This window comes from Cervus elaphus, chromosome 14 (assembly GCF_910594005.1).
Source record: "Cervus elaphus chromosome 14, mCerEla1.1, whole genome shotgun sequence".
In the NCBI taxonomy this organism is placed as follows: Eukaryota; Metazoa; Chordata; class Mammalia; order Artiodactyla; family Cervidae; genus Cervus; species Cervus elaphus.
Genome location: NC_057828.1, coordinates 7893215 through 7911711, shown reverse-complemented (window position 1 = coordinate 7911711; position 18497 = coordinate 7893215). Strand labels below are relative to the sequence as shown.

General features: G+C 52.1%; 1 protein-coding gene across 9 annotated transcripts in view; it reads right to left on the bottom strand.

The window, feature by feature from the left end:
• The window catches only part of SRGAP2 (SLIT-ROBO Rho GTPase activating protein 2), a 247698-nt gene continuing 229201 nt past the window's right edge, over positions 1–18497 (bottom strand). For 3 of the 9 annotated variants that reach the window (XM_043923265.1, XM_043923266.1, XM_043923269.1), the window contains 7 exons: positions 16770–16994; positions 13163–13242; positions 10929–11109; positions 9318–9464; positions 6125–6163; positions 5605–5929; positions 1–3302 (listed from right to left, as the gene is read on the bottom strand). In XM_043923265.1, coding sequence (XP_043779200.1) covers positions 2919–3302; positions 5605–5929; positions 6125–6163; positions 9318–9464; positions 10929–11109; positions 13163–13242; positions 16770–16994 — 1381 coding nt within the window. In that variant the 3' untranslated portion in view covers positions 1–2918. Of the gene's footprint in view, positions 3303–5604; positions 5930–6124; positions 6164–8219; positions 10180–10928; positions 11110–13162; positions 13243–16769; positions 16995–18497 lie in introns of those variants that run through there. The other 6 variants (XM_043923267.1, XM_043923268.1, XM_043923271.1 and 3 more) reach the window with 4 other exon arrangements.

Sequence of the window (18497 nt, the reverse complement as noted above, 5' to 3'; positions counted from 1 at the left end):
GAAACCTAAAAATGTATTTTATTTAGAAGTTGTGCTTTGGATTTTCCCCAATCCAACATCTGTTGAGTGACAGTCTTAGGTTCACACAAAGCATCTCCAAGCATACATACAATATTCCAGTTATCAACACTATTTTAAAGAATATACCATTTTACACAAACGTGACATACAAGTCAGACGTCACAACATTGCAATTCCCTGGAAGATCTAACTTCTCTTCTGAACATAGTACGTATGCACCAGCCCTTCCAGTGGTCTGTTCATCCTGTTGCTGGCGTCATCTCTGCTCATCTCTTTGGGGAGAAACCAGGGCGCCCTGAGGAGGTTGGCTGAGACCAGTGTTTCCAGTTTACAGGCTGCTGGCTGCAAACTCCTCTCTTTTTCAAACTGGGATGCTGGTAGCTCCACCCCACCTCTGTGTCCCAAAGACTGACCCATCCGAGTCCACACCAGGAAAAGGATCCAGGCCTCCAGGGGCAGAGTGGGGCTCTTTGAAGCATCATGCTGGTTTAGGAAGCTAATCTGAGGAAGACTGGTCTCCCGAGACCCTGGGTGGCCAGCTCTGCTTGGCTTTTCGGTGTAAGAATCACAGTGTGTAACCTCGATTCCAGTTGATCGCAATGAGCTCTGCCGAGGACTCTCCTCCTGGGGTTCCTAGTCCTCAGGGTAGGACCATCTCATCGGTGTCAGGAGCACCAGAGAGGGGAAGACAACTCAGCGCCCGGAGAGGGGGTAGCAGATGAGCACTCACACATCGTCCAGTCTGTGATGCAGATCAGCAGATGGGCCCTGACCGCGGGGATGGTGAACGCAAGTCAGGTACAGGGCTGAAAGAGACCTAAGGCAGGAGCAACGGAACAGGTCCAAGGTGTTGTCATTAGGGAGGCTTTGCCTTTTCTTTCTTGAGAGAAGGACATGCCAGGAAAAGAGGAAAAGGGCAGGTATGGGCACCAATTTTGACCAGTCGGATCAGAAGGAATGTCAAGAGAAGGGTGGGGTTTCATTTTCAGCAAGGAAACAGATCCTTGGCTATGAAAGCCCTCTGTTGGCTCAGGGCCTGCGTAAGTTCCGGTGACAGACAGGTCAGGCCACCACACAGAGCAAAGAAGCTGAGAATCCGGAGGACTGTGGGTTGCCTCCCACAGGCTGACACACTCACTGAAGGAGCTCTTCATCTTTCCATCCTGGCCCATGGGATGATTTTCCTGATGCTGCAGGCTGCTTTTCTAACTAGCAACTTTCCATAGAGCTCCTCTTTTCCTTCACGCTGAAGGAGGAAAATCCTACCGTTTTCCACAGAGACGACTACCAGCTTCCAAATGTTGATTCGGAAAGGATCTTTTAGGCCAAAGTTAAGACAATTTAGATTTTCCTATCTGAATGGCAACCCACTATCTTTCCTAAACTGTGAGAAACAAGGCAAAAAGTGCAGCTTTAAACACCAGAAAACAGAGAAGAGGAATGAGTTTCAGCTTTAACTCAAGTAGTCGTCTGAGACCCATGAACCTGGGGCGTGCCCATCCCTAGGTCTGGTCTCCCTGGGACAGCATGATGCTGGGAGAGTTGGGGGAGCTGGGACCAGATCTGGAGAGTGATTAAAGCAGACAAGCTTTTTTGCTTTTTGGAGGAGAACCATAAAGGCCAAAGGGAGTCCAAAAGAGTCAGCATCCAATTTTTGATTTTCTTAAAATTCAGGCCTTGGAAAGATTTTAAAGCCCATGAGGCCAGAGTTCTCTTAGTTGTCCTTGTCCAGATAAATAGAGATCAGTTTTAAGGGGCTCTGTCTCTCTTTAATCTAACTAGGGCTCCCTAAGCCCCATTGGTCCCTGAAGAGAGACCTTGTAGAATGACCCAACTAGGGGGTAAACTTAGAATAAATTTTCATTTGGGAACGATTTTAGGATTAGCAAAGCTGAATTTAATTTTTAATAGGATAATAAATCTTATGTCTTAAGTACCCAAAAAAGCGGGAGGAGGGACCCATTTCTTACCTTTTCCAAACCTGCCACAAATACAATAAAACTGTCTTAAGACTCTTTACCCTAAAAGGAACCAACTATAAAACTGTCTTACACAGGAAAATGTCTTAAATGGAAAATGGTCCATCAGACACAAAGATAGGACCCCGAGAAATGTCTATACATTCAGAAAAACTTTAGAAGTTCCATAATAAGACTGGGTTGTAGTTCCAGAGAATGGAGGAGAGCAAAAGCAAACACCAATGACCAATTCACACCAATAGAAAGAAGACAGAAAGTCCCAACCCCAGACAGTTTACAGGATCGAGTCCCATCCTGCTAGATTTCGTATGATGGAGAGATTGCAAAGGCTAGGTTCTCTGGCCCAAACAGAATGAGATTTGTAACGGAAACAGAGACCCCTGGTGGCTGCTGTGTGAACTGCCGCAATAACTTACAAAAAGACGGTCTATCTAGGACCAGGGGAGGCTACACGTGCCAGAGACTAGAAAAACCTACGTGTGTGTGTGTGTGTGTAAAACGGAGCATGGGCTGTATGTGATCCTCCATAATCAGTACCCAAACAAGACGCCACCGAGAGCCGCTGCCGGCGGCCGGCCGTCTGGCTCGGCGGCCGGTGTCCGCGGGGGCGGGCCGCTAGCCCAGGGCCCGTGACGGGCCTCACCAGGCTTCACAGTGACTGATGGTGGACACATCCATCTCCGGCTAACCTAAGGACTGCATGTACTGTAGCTGGCTGGGTTACGACGGCTGGGGGCGGCAGGGGGCCGGGGGCAGGGCGATACCGAGGGCTTCATTCTCAAGGTTTTGGGTGACGGGAAGGCAAGAACAACTTAGAACCTAAGTTTCAACTGAAGTCCCCAACTAGTTAAATAGGAAGGTTTTTAATAACAGTCAGTCCCTCTAGTCCCCTTGTCTAGGAGAATTAAATTACGCCCCTCAGACAGTACAAGACTTGTCAGTGGACTGTGGGGAGGCGGAGGAGCCGACGCCCGGGCTGGTGGCGTTCGTTTTGGGGAAGACGGCGGGCTTGGGCCGCGTGGCCGGAGGCTTGAGGGGCGCCGCCATCTTGACAGACTTGACGGGCCGGAAGGCGCAGGCGATGTCCCCCGCTGTGCTGGCGCTGCGCTGGAAGGCCGGCTCCGGGTCCTTGAGCAGCTGGGCGTGCAGCGGGCTGGAGGGCTCCGACGTGGGCGCCACCACGGGGGAGGTCTTGAGGGGCTCCAAGGTGTCCAGAACCACGTCCGGCGCGTGCTTGACGCTGCTCTGCCGCTCCAGCTCCCGCAGCTCATTCAGGGCAGAGTTCATGGTCGCCTCAATATCCTGCAGACGGGAGAAAGGAGGGTGTGAGGCTCACGGAGAGAGAAGCGCCCCCGCCAAGGTCCTATTCCAACAACGTGGGCTGAATCGTGGAGAAACCCCCTGCAAGGAGACGTCCAGGTGATTTTATCCGGCCCAAACCCTTTAACATGTGGGTGTTCAGATGGGAGCGGAAGACTTTCATTCTCATGAGGTTCCCTGCCCACCCAACTTTAGAGACAGTGGTTGAGATTCTTTTTAAATACAGCCCTCAGGTTTTACACACATGCACTGATGTATCTCTGGAGATTGTTGTTGTTTATTAGCTAAGTCATGTCTGACTCTTTTGCAACCCCATGGACTAGAGCCCAGCAGGCCCCTCTGTCCCTGGAATCTCCCAGGCAAGAATACTGGAGTGGGTTGCCACTGCTTTCTCCAGGGGATCTTCCCGACCCAAGGATCGAACCCACGTCTCCTGCTTGGCAGGCAGATTCTTTACCATTGAGCCACCTGGATGAGATGACATGTAATCCAGCAGGGAGTAGAAAGGTGGATGAGTTAGGAGTGGCCAGGAGTTTGGTCATGAGTACATGGGATTCAATATCCACGGGATAAATATTCTACTTTTGCTTGAAACTGTACATAATAAAATATATATTTTTTACAGTGGTAGAGATGAAGTATGATCTTTGTTATCTTGGAATTTAAAGGCCAAAGGTTATGAGGGTTAGGCCTTCCTCCTCAAGGGCTGAGAGAGCGTTCAAGAGCCCTGGCCCCGAATTCATCAGGACACTCCCCCACCCCCACCGTGCCCCACCCTACCCCACGAGAGTGTCCATCTTGATGAAGCCATTTCCTTCCACCCATCACCATGGGAGGGGACCAAGGAGTGACCAGGAGGGGGCGCCAGAGCCCACATAGGCCAATCTCCATCAGGTCACTACACCAGATAGTAGGAAACAGCAGCCCTAGCTCAGGGGCTCAAGGCAGAACCAAAGACCCGTTGTATGCAGCCAGCTGCCTCCCAGGAAGACCTCCCAGCTTCCTCCCCTCCTCTCCACACACTCTGTCTGGCACCTCCAAACAACCACACGACTTCTCCCTTGGGATTAAACTCACATGGAAAAATTGCAAGTTTTAAGCAAAGGCCTATAGGGTGATCTATGCTTTCTGTTGACAGTGGTTCAATTTCACTCATTCCTCCGATGCTCTCAAACCTTAAAACTGTTCAGAAAGAACTGCCTCCCTCCTTGGTCCTGCTCTGCAGCTAAGGTTATGTATGTAGCTATCCTGACATTCCTAACACCTGGCCAAAGAGGGAGCTGGGAGGATTCCTGGAGTGCAAGGCGGATTGCAGCCAAGAGCTTAAGGGGAGACACGAAAACAGAAGGCTAGCCAAGCAGGACATCTCAGGCCCATAGCTTAATACTGTGCTTGCCAGGTACACCCTCCCTAAGCAGAGCACCACAATTAAGCCAATAGAGACCACACCCAGTCTCTATTGCCCCTGGAAGTTGGGGTGAGGAGACTCTCAACTCAGTTGAGACAAAAAAGGGCAGCAGTGAGCCCTTAGTTCCTACCTGGTCTAATGAAAGTTATAGAGTTGGGAGAGACGTCTGAGTGAACTGCTTGGAGTGGCCCCGAGAGTCGGATTTTTAGAGGTGGGGCTGGATCTCTAACAATTTCATGGAAAACAGAGATTTGTCAGTGTGATGCATACATGGACGAAGACCCTGTAACCAGGGGGCTCATCTCCACTGTCTCTGGAAGCCTGGGTTGGAAACCTTTCTGGTACCCAAGTCCCCAGTGGCAGAGTAATCTGGGTCCTTCACAACCTAGGAGCAGATTATTGATTGGTCATTGGTCTATCATTAGGAACGAGAGATTAGCCTCAGGGATGATGAGGATGGCATACGGATATGAAAAGGTGGCCAGAACCACCTCTGAGTCTCACCACTTGGGCAATTTCACTGAAATCTACCAGGGTCTCAAGACTCAAAACTTGGGCTGAATGGGCTCCATCAGAAATTCTCCATCTGTAACTACTAGCTTTAAAAATTACAACAGGTTTGCAAATAGCCCATGTATGAGCAAGAAACCTGCATTCTTTTATTCTGTCTTTGAGTTCTTTCTGGGGAGAGAGGGGTCAATGAATTTCTTGGAAAGTCATGTTATCAGGTCTAGGTGTCCGACAGAGCCTGAACTCGGTGTATAATGTACAAGGCACATTTCTGACTCAAGTCTCGCCGTCATGAGCGTGGACGACATAAGCAGCAGTGATGAGCATAGACTCACGGTACCTATTTGCCCAAGAGCCCCTAGTTACCTGTGCAATGACCTCAGGGTCCATGGGCCGGTGGTTATTGAAGCTTTTTGACCTTCCTGCTGTCACCGTCTTCCGGATCTGTGGACTGTCCAGCCGATTCTTCAGCGACGAGTGGCGGCTGATGGAGTTGAGGCTTCCATGCCCACTGATGGAACACTTATCCGGCCCTTCCTTGGGGAGGCTCTGGCTCAGGATGGGCTGGGAAGACGGGCGGCAGCTAGCCCCCACCCCCGGGGAGGCGGAATCAGTCAGGGAACTGCTCAGCCCGTGGCCATCGCTCCGAAACGTTTTCCGGATGCTCCCAGATTCTGGCCGCTTCCTCTGCCTTCAACGACAAACAGAGGGGGCAGTGTCATCAGGGAGCCCTGGCTCCGAGGAAGCCAGGATGAGTGAGACAGAGGCAGGTGTGGGCACCCAGGGACTCCGGGAAGGAGAGGACTCTTGTTTCACCTTCCCTGGCTTTCTCTGGGTCTGTCCCCCTGCCACCCCCGAGCTGGGCAAAGGAGAAACGGATACTTACTTGGTGGTCATAGGCTTTGATTTCTTGAGATGTAAGGTGCTGTCAGAAGAAATGTCTGATTAAGTGAAAGTTTCTAATGGGAGACAGACTCATGAAAAGGCACCCTCCATTACCTGCTTTGAGTGGAAACCAGGCCCCAGATAGGAAAAAAGTCTCTCCATTACCAAGTAGATAGGAAACTGATGGTAAAAGGAGAGTTGACTTTCCCAAATTTTAGCATGTTTCTTAGTCCACTGATGAGACTGTAATTATTTTGGGCTTTGGCAAGAGGCTGTCGTTGCTTACTCTGCAGACATGGAACGGAGTATTTTTCAAGAGGCTGCAATGCTACAGAGCTCGGACCACATTTGTGCATTTTCTAGGTTGGGAATACATCTATATGACCCTAAGTCACCCAGCACTGGGCTGAACCCAGGCTCTGAGTCAATTTGTTTCAGCCCACTAAGGCTCTCAGATGAAATGGTCTGGCAGAATCCTACTCATACGGGTGTTGCCTACTGCCGAGTAATTTCATTATCTCTTGGAATCAGATTTAAAAGATCTAAAGTAAGAGGCAATGAAACTTTTGGTTTGGGATGGCCACTGGGCAGCTCTGATCTTGAATCTACTAAGGGCCTCTGAGACTGAGGTGGGAGTTGGGGATGGAAGAAGGGAAGGCCCAGCATGGTAGGCCCTGAAGATAAGGAGCTAGTCCTTGGGGCAGGGCCAGGATTCTAGCCAGTCCTGGTCTTATTCACTGGGGAGGTCTTCCTCGTCATAAATGGGATCTGGCACATTGTCGCCACTCATGAAGCTGCCTGCCTCAGTAGCTTTAGCCTTGGGGGTCAGCCACTGTTGAGTGGGTAAAGGATGTCCTCAGTCTTATAAGGTCCAGTTGAAATGACTTTTCTTCCTCTGCAAAGTCTTTTCTGGCACCCACCCCCAGTGGTAGGCAGACTCGATCCCTCTCGGTTCTGTTCCTTCAGGGCGTCTGTGGAACCACTTTTCAGTTCCCGGTGTGATGGTGTTCACCTTGCCAGACCGAGCGCTCCGAGCAGGGAACGTCTCATTCCTCTCTGAATGACTCAGCACAGCAGCAGGTGCTCAGAAACAAAGGCCACACCCTGGTAACTCTTTGCTGATTTCCTCTTTCCACTTGAGGAGGGCTGACTCACAAGGCCAAAACTGCTGAGGAGGCAGACGTATGGAGCGGCTGGTGTGGGCCAGGCCCCCAGGATGTAAAGAGAGGGAGATAGGGCTCCTGGTTTCAAGGGATCTGAGTCCAGCTTGGGTCCTGAGATTGCTTTGGGAATACAGAATAAGGGCACCTAACTCAGCCCTGAGGAATTCGGGGGTGTCAGAAAGGCTTCCCCAAAGAGGTCAATTGTCAGATTGAGTCTTGAAGGGAGGAGAATCGATCGGGTGAGGAGACAGCAGATGGGAAGGTCCAGGGACAAGAGAGAACCCAGGGCACTCAGGAGAGAAGGAGCACTGGGGGGAGAGGTGAGTGGGGCAGGAGGCACGGCTGGATCAGTCCAAACGGCAAGATGTGCCGGGGAACCGCTGCTCACCCCTGACCAGCGGGTAGTCTGGGCAGACCACGTCCTCCAAGAGCCCATCCTGATACCCCAACCAAGGAGTTCACAGGAACTGTACCAGATGTTCATCTGTTGACTATTCTGGCTACTACTCTCTACAATTCCTTTGTACAAATGGCAACAAATATATGACGGCTTAAAAATATGTACCCGACTAATTAGCTAACTCTCCCTCTACCGACCTTGCCTTGGTTTCTGGGTTAATTATAGGCTTACAACCTTATGATTATAGGCTTATAATTAACACAGACTTGTAAATAAGGAAGAAAATGTGATCAGCCCACAGTTAACGTTTTACTAGCTGGCCCTCCCAACAGGGTATGAAGCTGGAGGGAAGTGAATAAAATCCTCAGTCTTTTTTACCAGTCTGATTTAAATTAGAACTATACTGGCTAAGTGAGCTGAATCAGCTACTTTACGAAGAAAAGGGTGAAAGAGATGGAAAAGAGCCACGTGCCCCAAACACTCCCCCTGCTACCGTCTGGTTGGAATAAAGCCAAGAGATCTGGGCGACCTGGTGCAGTTTAAAAACAACAAGCATCTTTTATTCTCCTTCCAGTTTCAGTATCCAGAGGCTACGGTTAACAGGTTTTCAATGTGCAAATCATTTCATTCCTCCAAAGCCAGAGGGGAATAAAAGCTGTACATCATCGCCAATCCATATTCATCGGGAGCGCCCTGGGGCTTGTCATCCTGCTGGCACTGGGCCAGGTTTCAGGGTCTGGCGGAAAGAGGTCTGTAGGCTTTGGGACTTGGTGTCTGGCCCCTTGAGATGAGATTAGTTCTCCAATAACCTGAATGTCTCTAGGGGAGGCAGCAGCACACGGGCGTGGAATCCCTCTAGACGGCCAGATCAGGCGTGAGTGGAGTAAAAACCCCAGGATGTTGCTAACAGCCACAAGGAAAGCCGGGGGCCAGAGTTACGAGCCTGCTGGATGGAAGTGGGCATCTGCACAAGGACTAGTAGGGTAGGATCATACACTGGCTAAAGCGGTAGGGGAAAATGGCAAATTATTTCTTCTGGTGTGGAAGGGCAAGAGGAAAGGGAGCCGGCATTAGGCAATGAACGAAGATCTCAGGACGGAGCTTTCCGTGGGGGTGGGGAGTGGTCTCCTTTCCTTCAGGGGAGTGAACGCAAGACGAGGGGGAGACAGACACGTGGGAAAATAGACCATTGGGGGCAACGTGAACCTGGCTGCAGACACATGAGACTTTGGATTTTCGAACAGACAGGGCCAAGGAAGACGTCAGATTATTATTGGAGTCAAAACTGAAAATGAGAAGGCGCCTCTGAGAAACAGTACAAAACTAAGCTGCGTGAAGTGACTGCAGCTTTGGCCAGAGTTTTAGCAGTCGGACGGCCGGGAAGGTCTGAGCGGACAGCCGCTGTGGGGACAGCGGGGTGTACCCGGGCCTCAGGGTGACGGCCGCGCCGGGCCTGCGGACGTCTCCTCGGCCCTGTCCGCCCTGCGGCAGCCGCGGGCACATGCAAGCGGTCAGGCCAGGCAGCGGGGGCCCTACGCGCAGCACAGGGACGGAGGGGGCGGTTAGGCCAGAGGGCGAGGCTGGGTGTCGCAAGTCATTCAGGGGAGCAGAAAATGAAAAGCAGAGCTTACTTGTTGATGTTTGCAAGATAAATATCGGCTACATGACCCCCACTGGGACAGCTGGCCCCCGCTCTGGCTGTCACCTTTTCTTCAGGTGGCTCAGAAATGACCTCAATCTCAGACTTGGGGCTGGACCTCTCCACGACACCGTCCTCGCTGGGGCAGGAGGGGCAGGCAGGCAGGGAGGAGGGGGAAACAACAACACAAAAAGCAGTGTTAAATCGGCAAGATGGCCCCCCCAACACACACGCGACCCCGCAATGGCTCTGAGGCAGCAGCGACGCCTGGCTGGGCTAGGGGAGCGGAGGCAAGGGGAGCTACGGGCCTCTGGAGGGTCGCTTAAATACAAATAAATAATCCTGCCGATTCCTGCGGGGTCCTCAGCTCCTCCGGAAAGCTTGGCTAGGGGACACCTGGATTCGCGGCATCTGCCTTCTACCCCTCGCTGCTCTCCTGGGGCCGCTGTGCCGGGCCACCTTCCTGTAGGTTGCGGTTTATGTGCTCAGGTCCCGAGCAGCGCTGGGGAGGGACAGTCAGCTCTGCCGCGGCTCTGGAGGTGCCGGCGTTGAGGCAGGACCCTGCCACACTCTGTCGTAGCGCATCCAGCCCCGCTTAAGAGCGTCCAAGCCGGTCCCACTTCTCGCCACTGCTCTCCCGGCCCCTCTGGCTACTGATGACAAAGAAAGCCCCTTCTCCCCCACAATTCATCTTCTCTCGGTCCTGTGGTGAAGTCATAATGCTAAATTTGGGAGGGTCCTGTCCGCGCACAGACGGCCACCAGGTATGCGATGTTATCAACAGAGAGAGGACTTCCCCGCAGAGCGAGCCGGGGAGAGGCTTGGGAGGGTGCAGACTCATTCAGGATATCAACCTTTAAAAAATAATATTAAGGGAAGGACTAAAAACACTGATAGCATCGTATCCAAGGGGAGTCGGGGGCAGAGGCGGGGTGCTAGGGCATGAGGGCAGGTCTGGGGGGCTACGGGGAATAGCCTTCCTGACAGGGAGACACGGCCTCGAGGAGTGGGACGCCACAGACAGCCCACGCGAGGAAGTCTGTCTGCGATTGCCCCACAGCCCTCGGCTCCCCGACGTTGCCCCCCTCCCCCGCCCCGTCTTTCCCCAAGTCAACCTCATTAAATGAGCTGGGTTATTTCCACAAAGCTGCTTAAGCTACATTTCTACTAGAAAATGAGCTCAACATTTTCATTTACAAGTGGAAAAGTGCCATCAGTGACCCAACAGGTTGGGGTGAACACGATTGTTTTAAAAAATAAAAGGGTAAGAGAAATAAAAATGTTTTCCCAACCTGATTGTTCCAAAAAGGAACTGTAAGTGGTCAAATAATTAGCCCTCATTATCACTCATCAGGTATAAACGTGGATGAGCATGGGCTGGGGATGGCGGAGATGTGACTGGCAGAGGAGTAGAGTGGAGAGATTGAAAACAATTCTCCCCAGAGTCTCTGACACTGGGCACCTTTCCAAGGAAGAGCAGCGCTCGCAGGCCATGCTGGCGCCCCCTAGGGCTGGTCTCCCTCACCCTCCCGGGCTCCAGAAGTGAGGATTCACCCCCACAGGGCGGCCAGGGGCCCCTAAGGGTGCAGGGCGCCCAACGTACGTGTCTTGGACCACGATGTACTGATGGGGGATGAGACCGTCGATGCCGTTGTGCCGGCCTTCCCACCAGTCGTCGGAAGCCCGCTGGTAAAGCAGCAAAGATGCCCCCTTCTTGAAGGACAGCTCTCGGGCTGTGCGGCCCACATAGTCAAACTTGGCAATGGCCTCGATGGGCTCACACTCTGAGAGGGGTGGAGAGAAGGAAACACAGGCTGCTTGGACTCACAGACTCGGCAACTGGGTGGAAGAGCCCAGTTGACTGAACTCACAGTGGTGGGAAGAGAAGCTAGTGTGAGCATAAGTCACGGATGACATACAATAGCCAGCGACTCCTGAGCAGATGGTGCAAACCCCTGAAAGCACTCGCATGCCCTTCCTTGCCCTTGCTCCTGCTGTTCCCTCCACCTGGAATCCCTCTTTCTCTCTCACCTGCCTGATGAAACACACTGAATCACAACTCAAACCTCGCTTGCTTCCTCGAGAAACTTCCTTTGTGTTTCCATAGTGCTTTATGCCAACCCCTGTCATCGAACCTGCCATACTGTAGTTGTAAGCATTATTTCCTTTTTGGCTGTAAAATAACTCCATTAATTTAGAACACTTATTATTGCATTTTAAATGCAATGCAATCTATTTAGGTTATCCATTCCCCCTACTAGAACATGAAATTTTGGTCTCTATAAAGAGAAAATAACTTACCTAATCAGCTTTCCAAAGAGCAAAACATGGAACTATATTTTGCGACCAATACATGGAAAAATACACATGGAAGTGATTTGAAAAATTAACAGAGGTTTACAAAGGCAATGTACTTCTACTTCTGTATAAGCTTCCATTTCCTCGTGTATAAAACGAGGATAAGAATAGTGCCTTTTTCATGAAGGCGGCATGAGGAGTCAATAAATAACCATTTGTAAAAGTGCTCAGAACAGTGAGGGCCCAGAGTAAGCCGTGCCTGTATCAGTCACCGTTACTACTGTATCATTTCACGGTCTGCTCTGGGCTGCAGGTAGAGGTTGGAGAGCAAAAAGAAAGATCCCAGAAATCAGGAACCTAGGGTTAAAGTCAGATATTCTGAGTCGTGGAAAGAAACACTGCTCTCAAACAAGACCACACCTAGACACTCAGGGCTGTTGGGTCTGCTGGAGAATTCACTACAGCAGGCTTGTCTAAATACCCCAGGCTCAGTTCTGTACAGCCTTGGGTTTGTCTCTGGCCTCAGTTTTCTTGACTATTAAATAGCAGCTCTATCAATTTCATTAGGGAGTAAGAGATAAGACATAAAGCCTCTGGCAGTGCCGGGGAACGCTAGGCTCTAATCAAATACAGATTTCCCTAGTTCATTGACTCTCCTCCCACTGTACAGCAAATTATCATATTGATCCATTTGACCTTAGGAGCCAAATAAGCAATTGTAATTTTTTTTTTTTTCTCCTTTAAAAACTGGCCTAGGATTGCAGAATTCATGGCAAGGCAGGGAGCAGGGAACACTGAAGATTGTGCCATTTCGTTCTCGTGCCCAGAAAATTCTGAGGCCCCCTGTCAGCTGCCGAGACTTCCAGAGCCCAGGCGATCCAGAAATGGAGGTGCAGAACTGTTGGCAAGACAGGGAATGTGCTGGCCGGACAGACCCTAATAAATCATGGGCACCGCCAAGGCCCACGGACGACAGCTGTGCATTCCAGCTCTGGACGCACACCCGCCAGGCCGCGCAGTGCATGTCTGCGCTTTGGAAAGGGTCAATTTTTCCAGTCGGCAGGCGTGAGAGCATGTGGTTTCTGCGTCCTGATTCCCACCCCACTCTGGCTTGCTTCTGCTGGGTTCTTGGCATCCAGCTTCACTATTCCCCGGGCTCACTGGTTTTCGAATGAGCGCTCCTTCACTTTGGTCTCCAGCTACCTGGCAGGAGTCTGGGCTGTGACAAGGGACCGGCAGTACGCTGGCGAGACAGCCAGATGAGACCGGGGCTGGGAGGTGGGTGAGGCGCAGGGAGCTGGGGCGAGAGGGCGGAGGGCTGAGGTCCAGCCCTGCACCTCTGCTCTAACACAGAGACTCCTCGACCTGAGGGGTGGGCTGTCCCTCCAAGAAAGGGACGGAGTGAGTGTGGGAGCCAGGAGAGCGGGGGGCAGCTCCGGGAGACCGCAGGGTGGGAGTGGTCAGCAGGGGCACAGGATGTGTCACCGCTCCGTCCTGCTTCACGCCCCAGCGGCCCGGGACCCCGCTCGGGGCTCGTACCGTCATCACTGGTGTGGTGCTCTGCGGTCACATCCTGGGTTGAGTCCTCAGCCGAGGTAGTCTCTCCGTGAGGGCTGTCACTGCAACAGAAGCAAGAGGAACCAAAATTCTTACCTTCTTTTTCACACAGCTTCCTTGGGCATGGAATCTACCCTACACTCTTGAGTCCTGATCACACACTACAGGCAGATGCTTATAATGAAACACAAGGCTCTGGGAAGTCTCTAGGCTAGCTCCTGCTACAAAAACTACTGGAGACTACATGGAACTTACAAACATCTTGACACAAAGGGAACCTCATTTCAACTTAGAAATCTTCTCAAAAATATAGAGTGACTCAGTTTCTCAAGGCCCATTTCTTTAGGTGAATTAGTTCCTGGTGGTAGCAAGGTGGAAGGGAAAAACTGGGCTTTAGCATCGGATACAACTGGATCCGAAAACCAGCTCTGACACCTGGTAGCTGTGTGACCCTGGGCAATTACTTAATTTCTTTAAGCCTCAGCTACTTAATCTATTGAGGATAATGGTCTATATACCTCTGTATTTATAAATTGAGGATCATGGTCTATATACCTCTGTATTTCTCACAGAGTTGTGTGAGGATTCAGTGAAATAAGAAGGGGTGATTAATAAGCAGTGCTTTCTTTCCTTCTTTCTCATTTTGCCTGATGTCTCTGGCTGCTCTGTGGTTTAGTACTGGTGAGAAAGTAGGAGGTGAGTCATAGGAGTGAGTGGGAAACAAGAGCAGGGGAAGAAAGCTGGCTGTGGGCCAGACTCTGCAAAGGGCAGGGCATGTGAGCTGGGTCAAGCTCCTGACAAAATTCATGGAGCCTAAGATCATCCGGGGCAGAGAATAGAGAATGAGCAGGGAAGTTATTAGGAAAGTTCTTTCTATCCCTGATCTCCTGGACTGCAGAGCACATGGAGGAGCAGCACAAGGAAGCGCTCACCTCCCGAGAAGCAGAGAAAAGTCTGTTCATTCCTACGGCTTCTTCCTCTGGCAGCAGGGAGTAACAAGTGAGTCTTCTCAGGCAGTTCCATGGAGACACTGCCATCCCTCAACCCCACATCCTGGCTTCAGTTTTCACCTTTGAGCCTCTGTAAGCGTGTGTGCAGGCTAAGTTACAGCCCCTCCCTCTTCATGAGATGTGCCCTCACCCCGTGTGAAGCAAGCCGGTTTACAGAGGCTCTCCAGACCCCAGAGAATACTGTGGGAGGACCGCAGAACTCTCTGGGCTTTTGAACAGCAGCCGGGACATCCCTGGCTCTCCAGAAGAGAGAGCATTGTGGGAAAACGTCCTCCTCACCAGAAAATGTGGGTACCCTTTCTCACTGTTTGCTGGACTGAGAGACCCTCTGAAGGAGTTTGGTGACATTCTGGAAACCCTCAGGATTCCCGGGGTGCTCAGGCAAACAAAGGCTCACTTTTCCCCAGGCCTCTAAGTTCACTTGTGCGGCCACCCACTAAGGCAGCAGCTCAAACCTGAGGGAGCCCTGGATGGCGTGTGGAAAGCAGACCGCCTTACCCACTCTCAGAGTTTCTGATTCACTCGTCTGGGAGGAGCTGGAGCCCTTGTATTTCTGACCAGCCCATGAGAGGCAGGTGCTGTTGGTCTGTGGACCCCACTTGGAGAACCACTGCCCTGAGGTACAGGCAAGCTGAGGCTTAAACAGTCCCTTTGAGCCCTAAATGCTATGCTTCTCCTGCTCCATTCACCTCAGCCTTGCAAACAGCTGCAGTCTCAACAGCAGCCCAGCATGCCACATTGCGGGCGATCCCGGGAAGCTGGGTTCCGGTTTCAGGGTTGGTAAGCATGATGCTGGGGTGGCAGGAGGCCCAGGGGCCTGGCCCCCCCTTCCCTGGTTGCCCTGTCTCCCGGCCCAGCTCCAGGGTCCCTGCGTCCATCTCAGCTCGCTTCACGGGCACTTCTCTCTCTTCAGATGCAGAGGCTGGAGACTTCTGAGTGGCTGGGAAGCCAGTGGTCAGACAGCGGCTCCTTCCCAGCGTCATCCACTCTTGAACCTGGGGTGCCTCTGGCCTGCCACCCAGTCTGTGGGAGTAACAGCCCCTGACAAATGCTGTGGTTTCCCCAGCGGCTGCCCACAAATGTCAGACCCGGGAGGCAGGCGCCCTCCCATCAATGCCCGCTGTGCCACCCCTGCCGGGCTGGGCGGGGACTGGGGAGTGGACGGTGGGTGGAGGGCTCTGTGCCCTGGAAGTGGTCCAGAGCCTGCCGCAGTGTGATACGTGAGCAGGGAGGTGAGGCAGGAATCGGGAGCACCACTCCACAGCGTTTCAACACTCAGGTGAGGGAGATCAACTCTCCAAGTCACATACACAAGGACAGCTCCCTGGAGCCCACCAGCCAGTAGGCTGAGACCTGAACCGCCTCCCCGGTCCCCACCAAGCCATCTGCGAGTGACCAGAAGCTCTGTCTCTGAGCTGGAGAGCCCAGGTTTCTCCAGCTCAGCCCCAGAGGCCAGGATCTGCAGGACAGTCAAGACCGAGTCCTGCAACAGTGGCCTTTTTATGTTTGCAGACGTACGGCTGGCACTCTCCTCACTCCTTGGGCTGGAGGCTCCTTCTGTGAGTGCCGGGGAGAAGCATGGACTGACTGGCCTCTAATAAAGTGAGCCGCCTCCCCTGTCCCCCGACCTCAGTCACCAGCAATGGGGCTGGTTGAATTGGTTCCAGATGTTGAATTCAGATGGAATCCAACTGGGGCTGGCCTATGCTTTCAGCCCAGGCTGAACCACTGTTTAGGGGAAGAAGCGAGGGGGAGGGGGAGGAGGCGGTGAGGGATACTGGGCAGCTGTCTTTGCCTTTAGTGGGAAAATGACCTGTAAGTGGCATGCAGGGGCACTGGGGGGCAGTGAGTGGCACTCTGCACTGAGTCAAGCAGTCAGGGTTGGACCCCCACTGCTGGAGTGGCCTCCAGATTGCAGTGACTTAATCTGCAAAATGGAAATGGTGATCTGTTATTTGTCTAATGGAAGGGACTAGTAAAGATATGCCCGAAGGATTCCTTTTATACCTCGGTTTCCAGGCAAACTCACAACAAATCTGCTTTAGGGGGAAACTGGGCCTAACCTGCCGCAAAGGGACCTTACCCCTTTTATCGTCACAAATGTCTGCGATCATTACTAAATTAGCACTGTATAAACTCATAGTCAGCAAATTACGTCTCCTATCTGCACTCTCCCCAATCAGAGAGGAATTCCCTGGATGCAGGACTGTTCCTCCCACAACAGCCAGCCTAGAGCAGGAGCTTGAGACTGCTGTCTGATGAGTGGCAGTTCTGTGTACAACCAGATTAAATTTCCTTTTCTGGAGATTATTAATGTTCCTGCTATTGTTATTACATCTTTCAGAATGGTCCCTCGCCACTCAGCACACGTGAAGAAGGGAGGCAGCCTAAAGTGGTACTTGCTCCGCGGTTTGGGTCAAGTGGGTCTTGGCCGACAGCACTCCGGGTCCCGGCGGCCTGACACGCTGCAGGGGGGAGGTGGGGAGGACTGGGGTGCATCCGTCGGCCTCGCTGGGCCATCTGGCGCCCAGGCCAGTGGGTGCGGGTGACACCGCCCCTCCCCCAGCCCGAGCCCCTACCAGTAATCCTCCGTGCTCCCTCCTCTGCTGTAGATGGGGCCCTCCAGCTCCCGGGGGCTGGGGAAGACATTCTCGTGTTGGATGATGATGGTTTTGATCAGCTCGTTCACGTGCGCTTGGCAGGACACCTGGTCGTGGCCCTCAGGCACCGACATCAGTGAGGGCCCGAAGCAGATGGCGAGGTTGTAGGGGTCCATCATGTTCTCTTCACTGAACTGTGATAAACTGCAGAAGGAGAAGGGTGAAAGCTGAAACGCACTCGCATGAATGCCCAGGAAACACAATCACAGGAGGTGCTGCCGGGAGCAAGAACAGACGTGCCACACACAGCCACCTGCTTTTCTGGGTACCAGAGCCCTTCTAGAAAGTTAGCGGGGCGAGAGGGGAACGACCACCGGGACAGGCTCTCAGGAGACAAGGAAAGCCCCTCTCTGCAGGTCTACCCTTCCCCTTTCTCCAGCTCCTGGTTCAAATCCTACTTGTCCCCCAGTTTCTACTCCCACCCGGGACTTTACCCACCAAATCCACTCTGCCTCGAGGACACACTGCTCTGCGGAGTGGGATGCGCTTCCACAGACCAGCTCACTAAGCTGGCCAGAGCAGACGGAGCCCCTTGGGCTGCCCTGGTAAAGACATGGTCAGGCGCTGTGCATCATGCGCCTTCTTAAATAGCAAAACAATCAAATTATTAGGGATATTCCATTCTAAGCTCTAGATTTATTTTAATAAATAGCCAACCAATTAGCTCTTGTATTCCATCAAGTCCATGAATTCCTTTCTAGAACAGCTAATGCACTTGTTTTGCATTTTCAGAATATCCTCCTCTACTGTACATTCAGGATTTATTCAGGAAAAGGTCTGCATGCAGCTCAGCTTCTGCACAGGCTTCCCTTGGTGCAGTCTGACGTCATTATTGGGTACCGTCTTCTAGGAACTCCCTCTTTTCAACCAGCAGCTGCTCCAGCCACACCTCCAACCCTGGCCAGGGACCCAAGCCCTTCAGTGATGAGTCCCCACTGGTCTATGCATGTCCAGACACTGAAGGCTGGGCTACTCTGGATGTGCCCCCACCCCAGCAGTCTGCAAACATGGAGTTCTACTCAGGGGCTCTGCCTCCCTTGTGGGCATCAGCACCAGCTTCTGATGGATCTTGAGAGGATACCAAAGTCCTGGTGTTGAACCAGAGGCCTGGGACTTAGCTGTCTTCATCTGAGTAGCTGTTCTTCAGAAATGGACAGTTTACTTCCAGTGTATCCAGCATTCAGACTCAAACTATCAAGCTGGTCTCTCTCTAACTCGAAGTTTCTCTCCTTCACTGAAGATTCAGACATGGCCTCACTCCCTCAGAGCATCACTGCAAAACATGGAGGTGTGAGAATGCAGTGGGGACAGCGACAAACAACGGCTGTGGCAGAGGACCACTGTTCTCTAGGACCCGGTCAAAGGCAGGGAGGCCTGGGATGGGTGAGGTGATGGATCTCAGCAGCTGGATTGCATCACAGAAAGTTTTAAAAATTTAGTTTTATAATCCTTCCCTGGCTCCTAAGTTAAAAGCGAGCAGAGATTCAGAAAAGGCTGGCAGAAGTTTCCAAACCTACTTCTTGGACAAATAAAAACTTGAGAGAGACAGGAGACATAACTAGCATGGGAACCTCAGCAGGGACAGCAGAGACTTGAGGTGCCACGGGACTAGAATTGTGGCCCATCCCAGGCTGAAGGGTTCCTTGC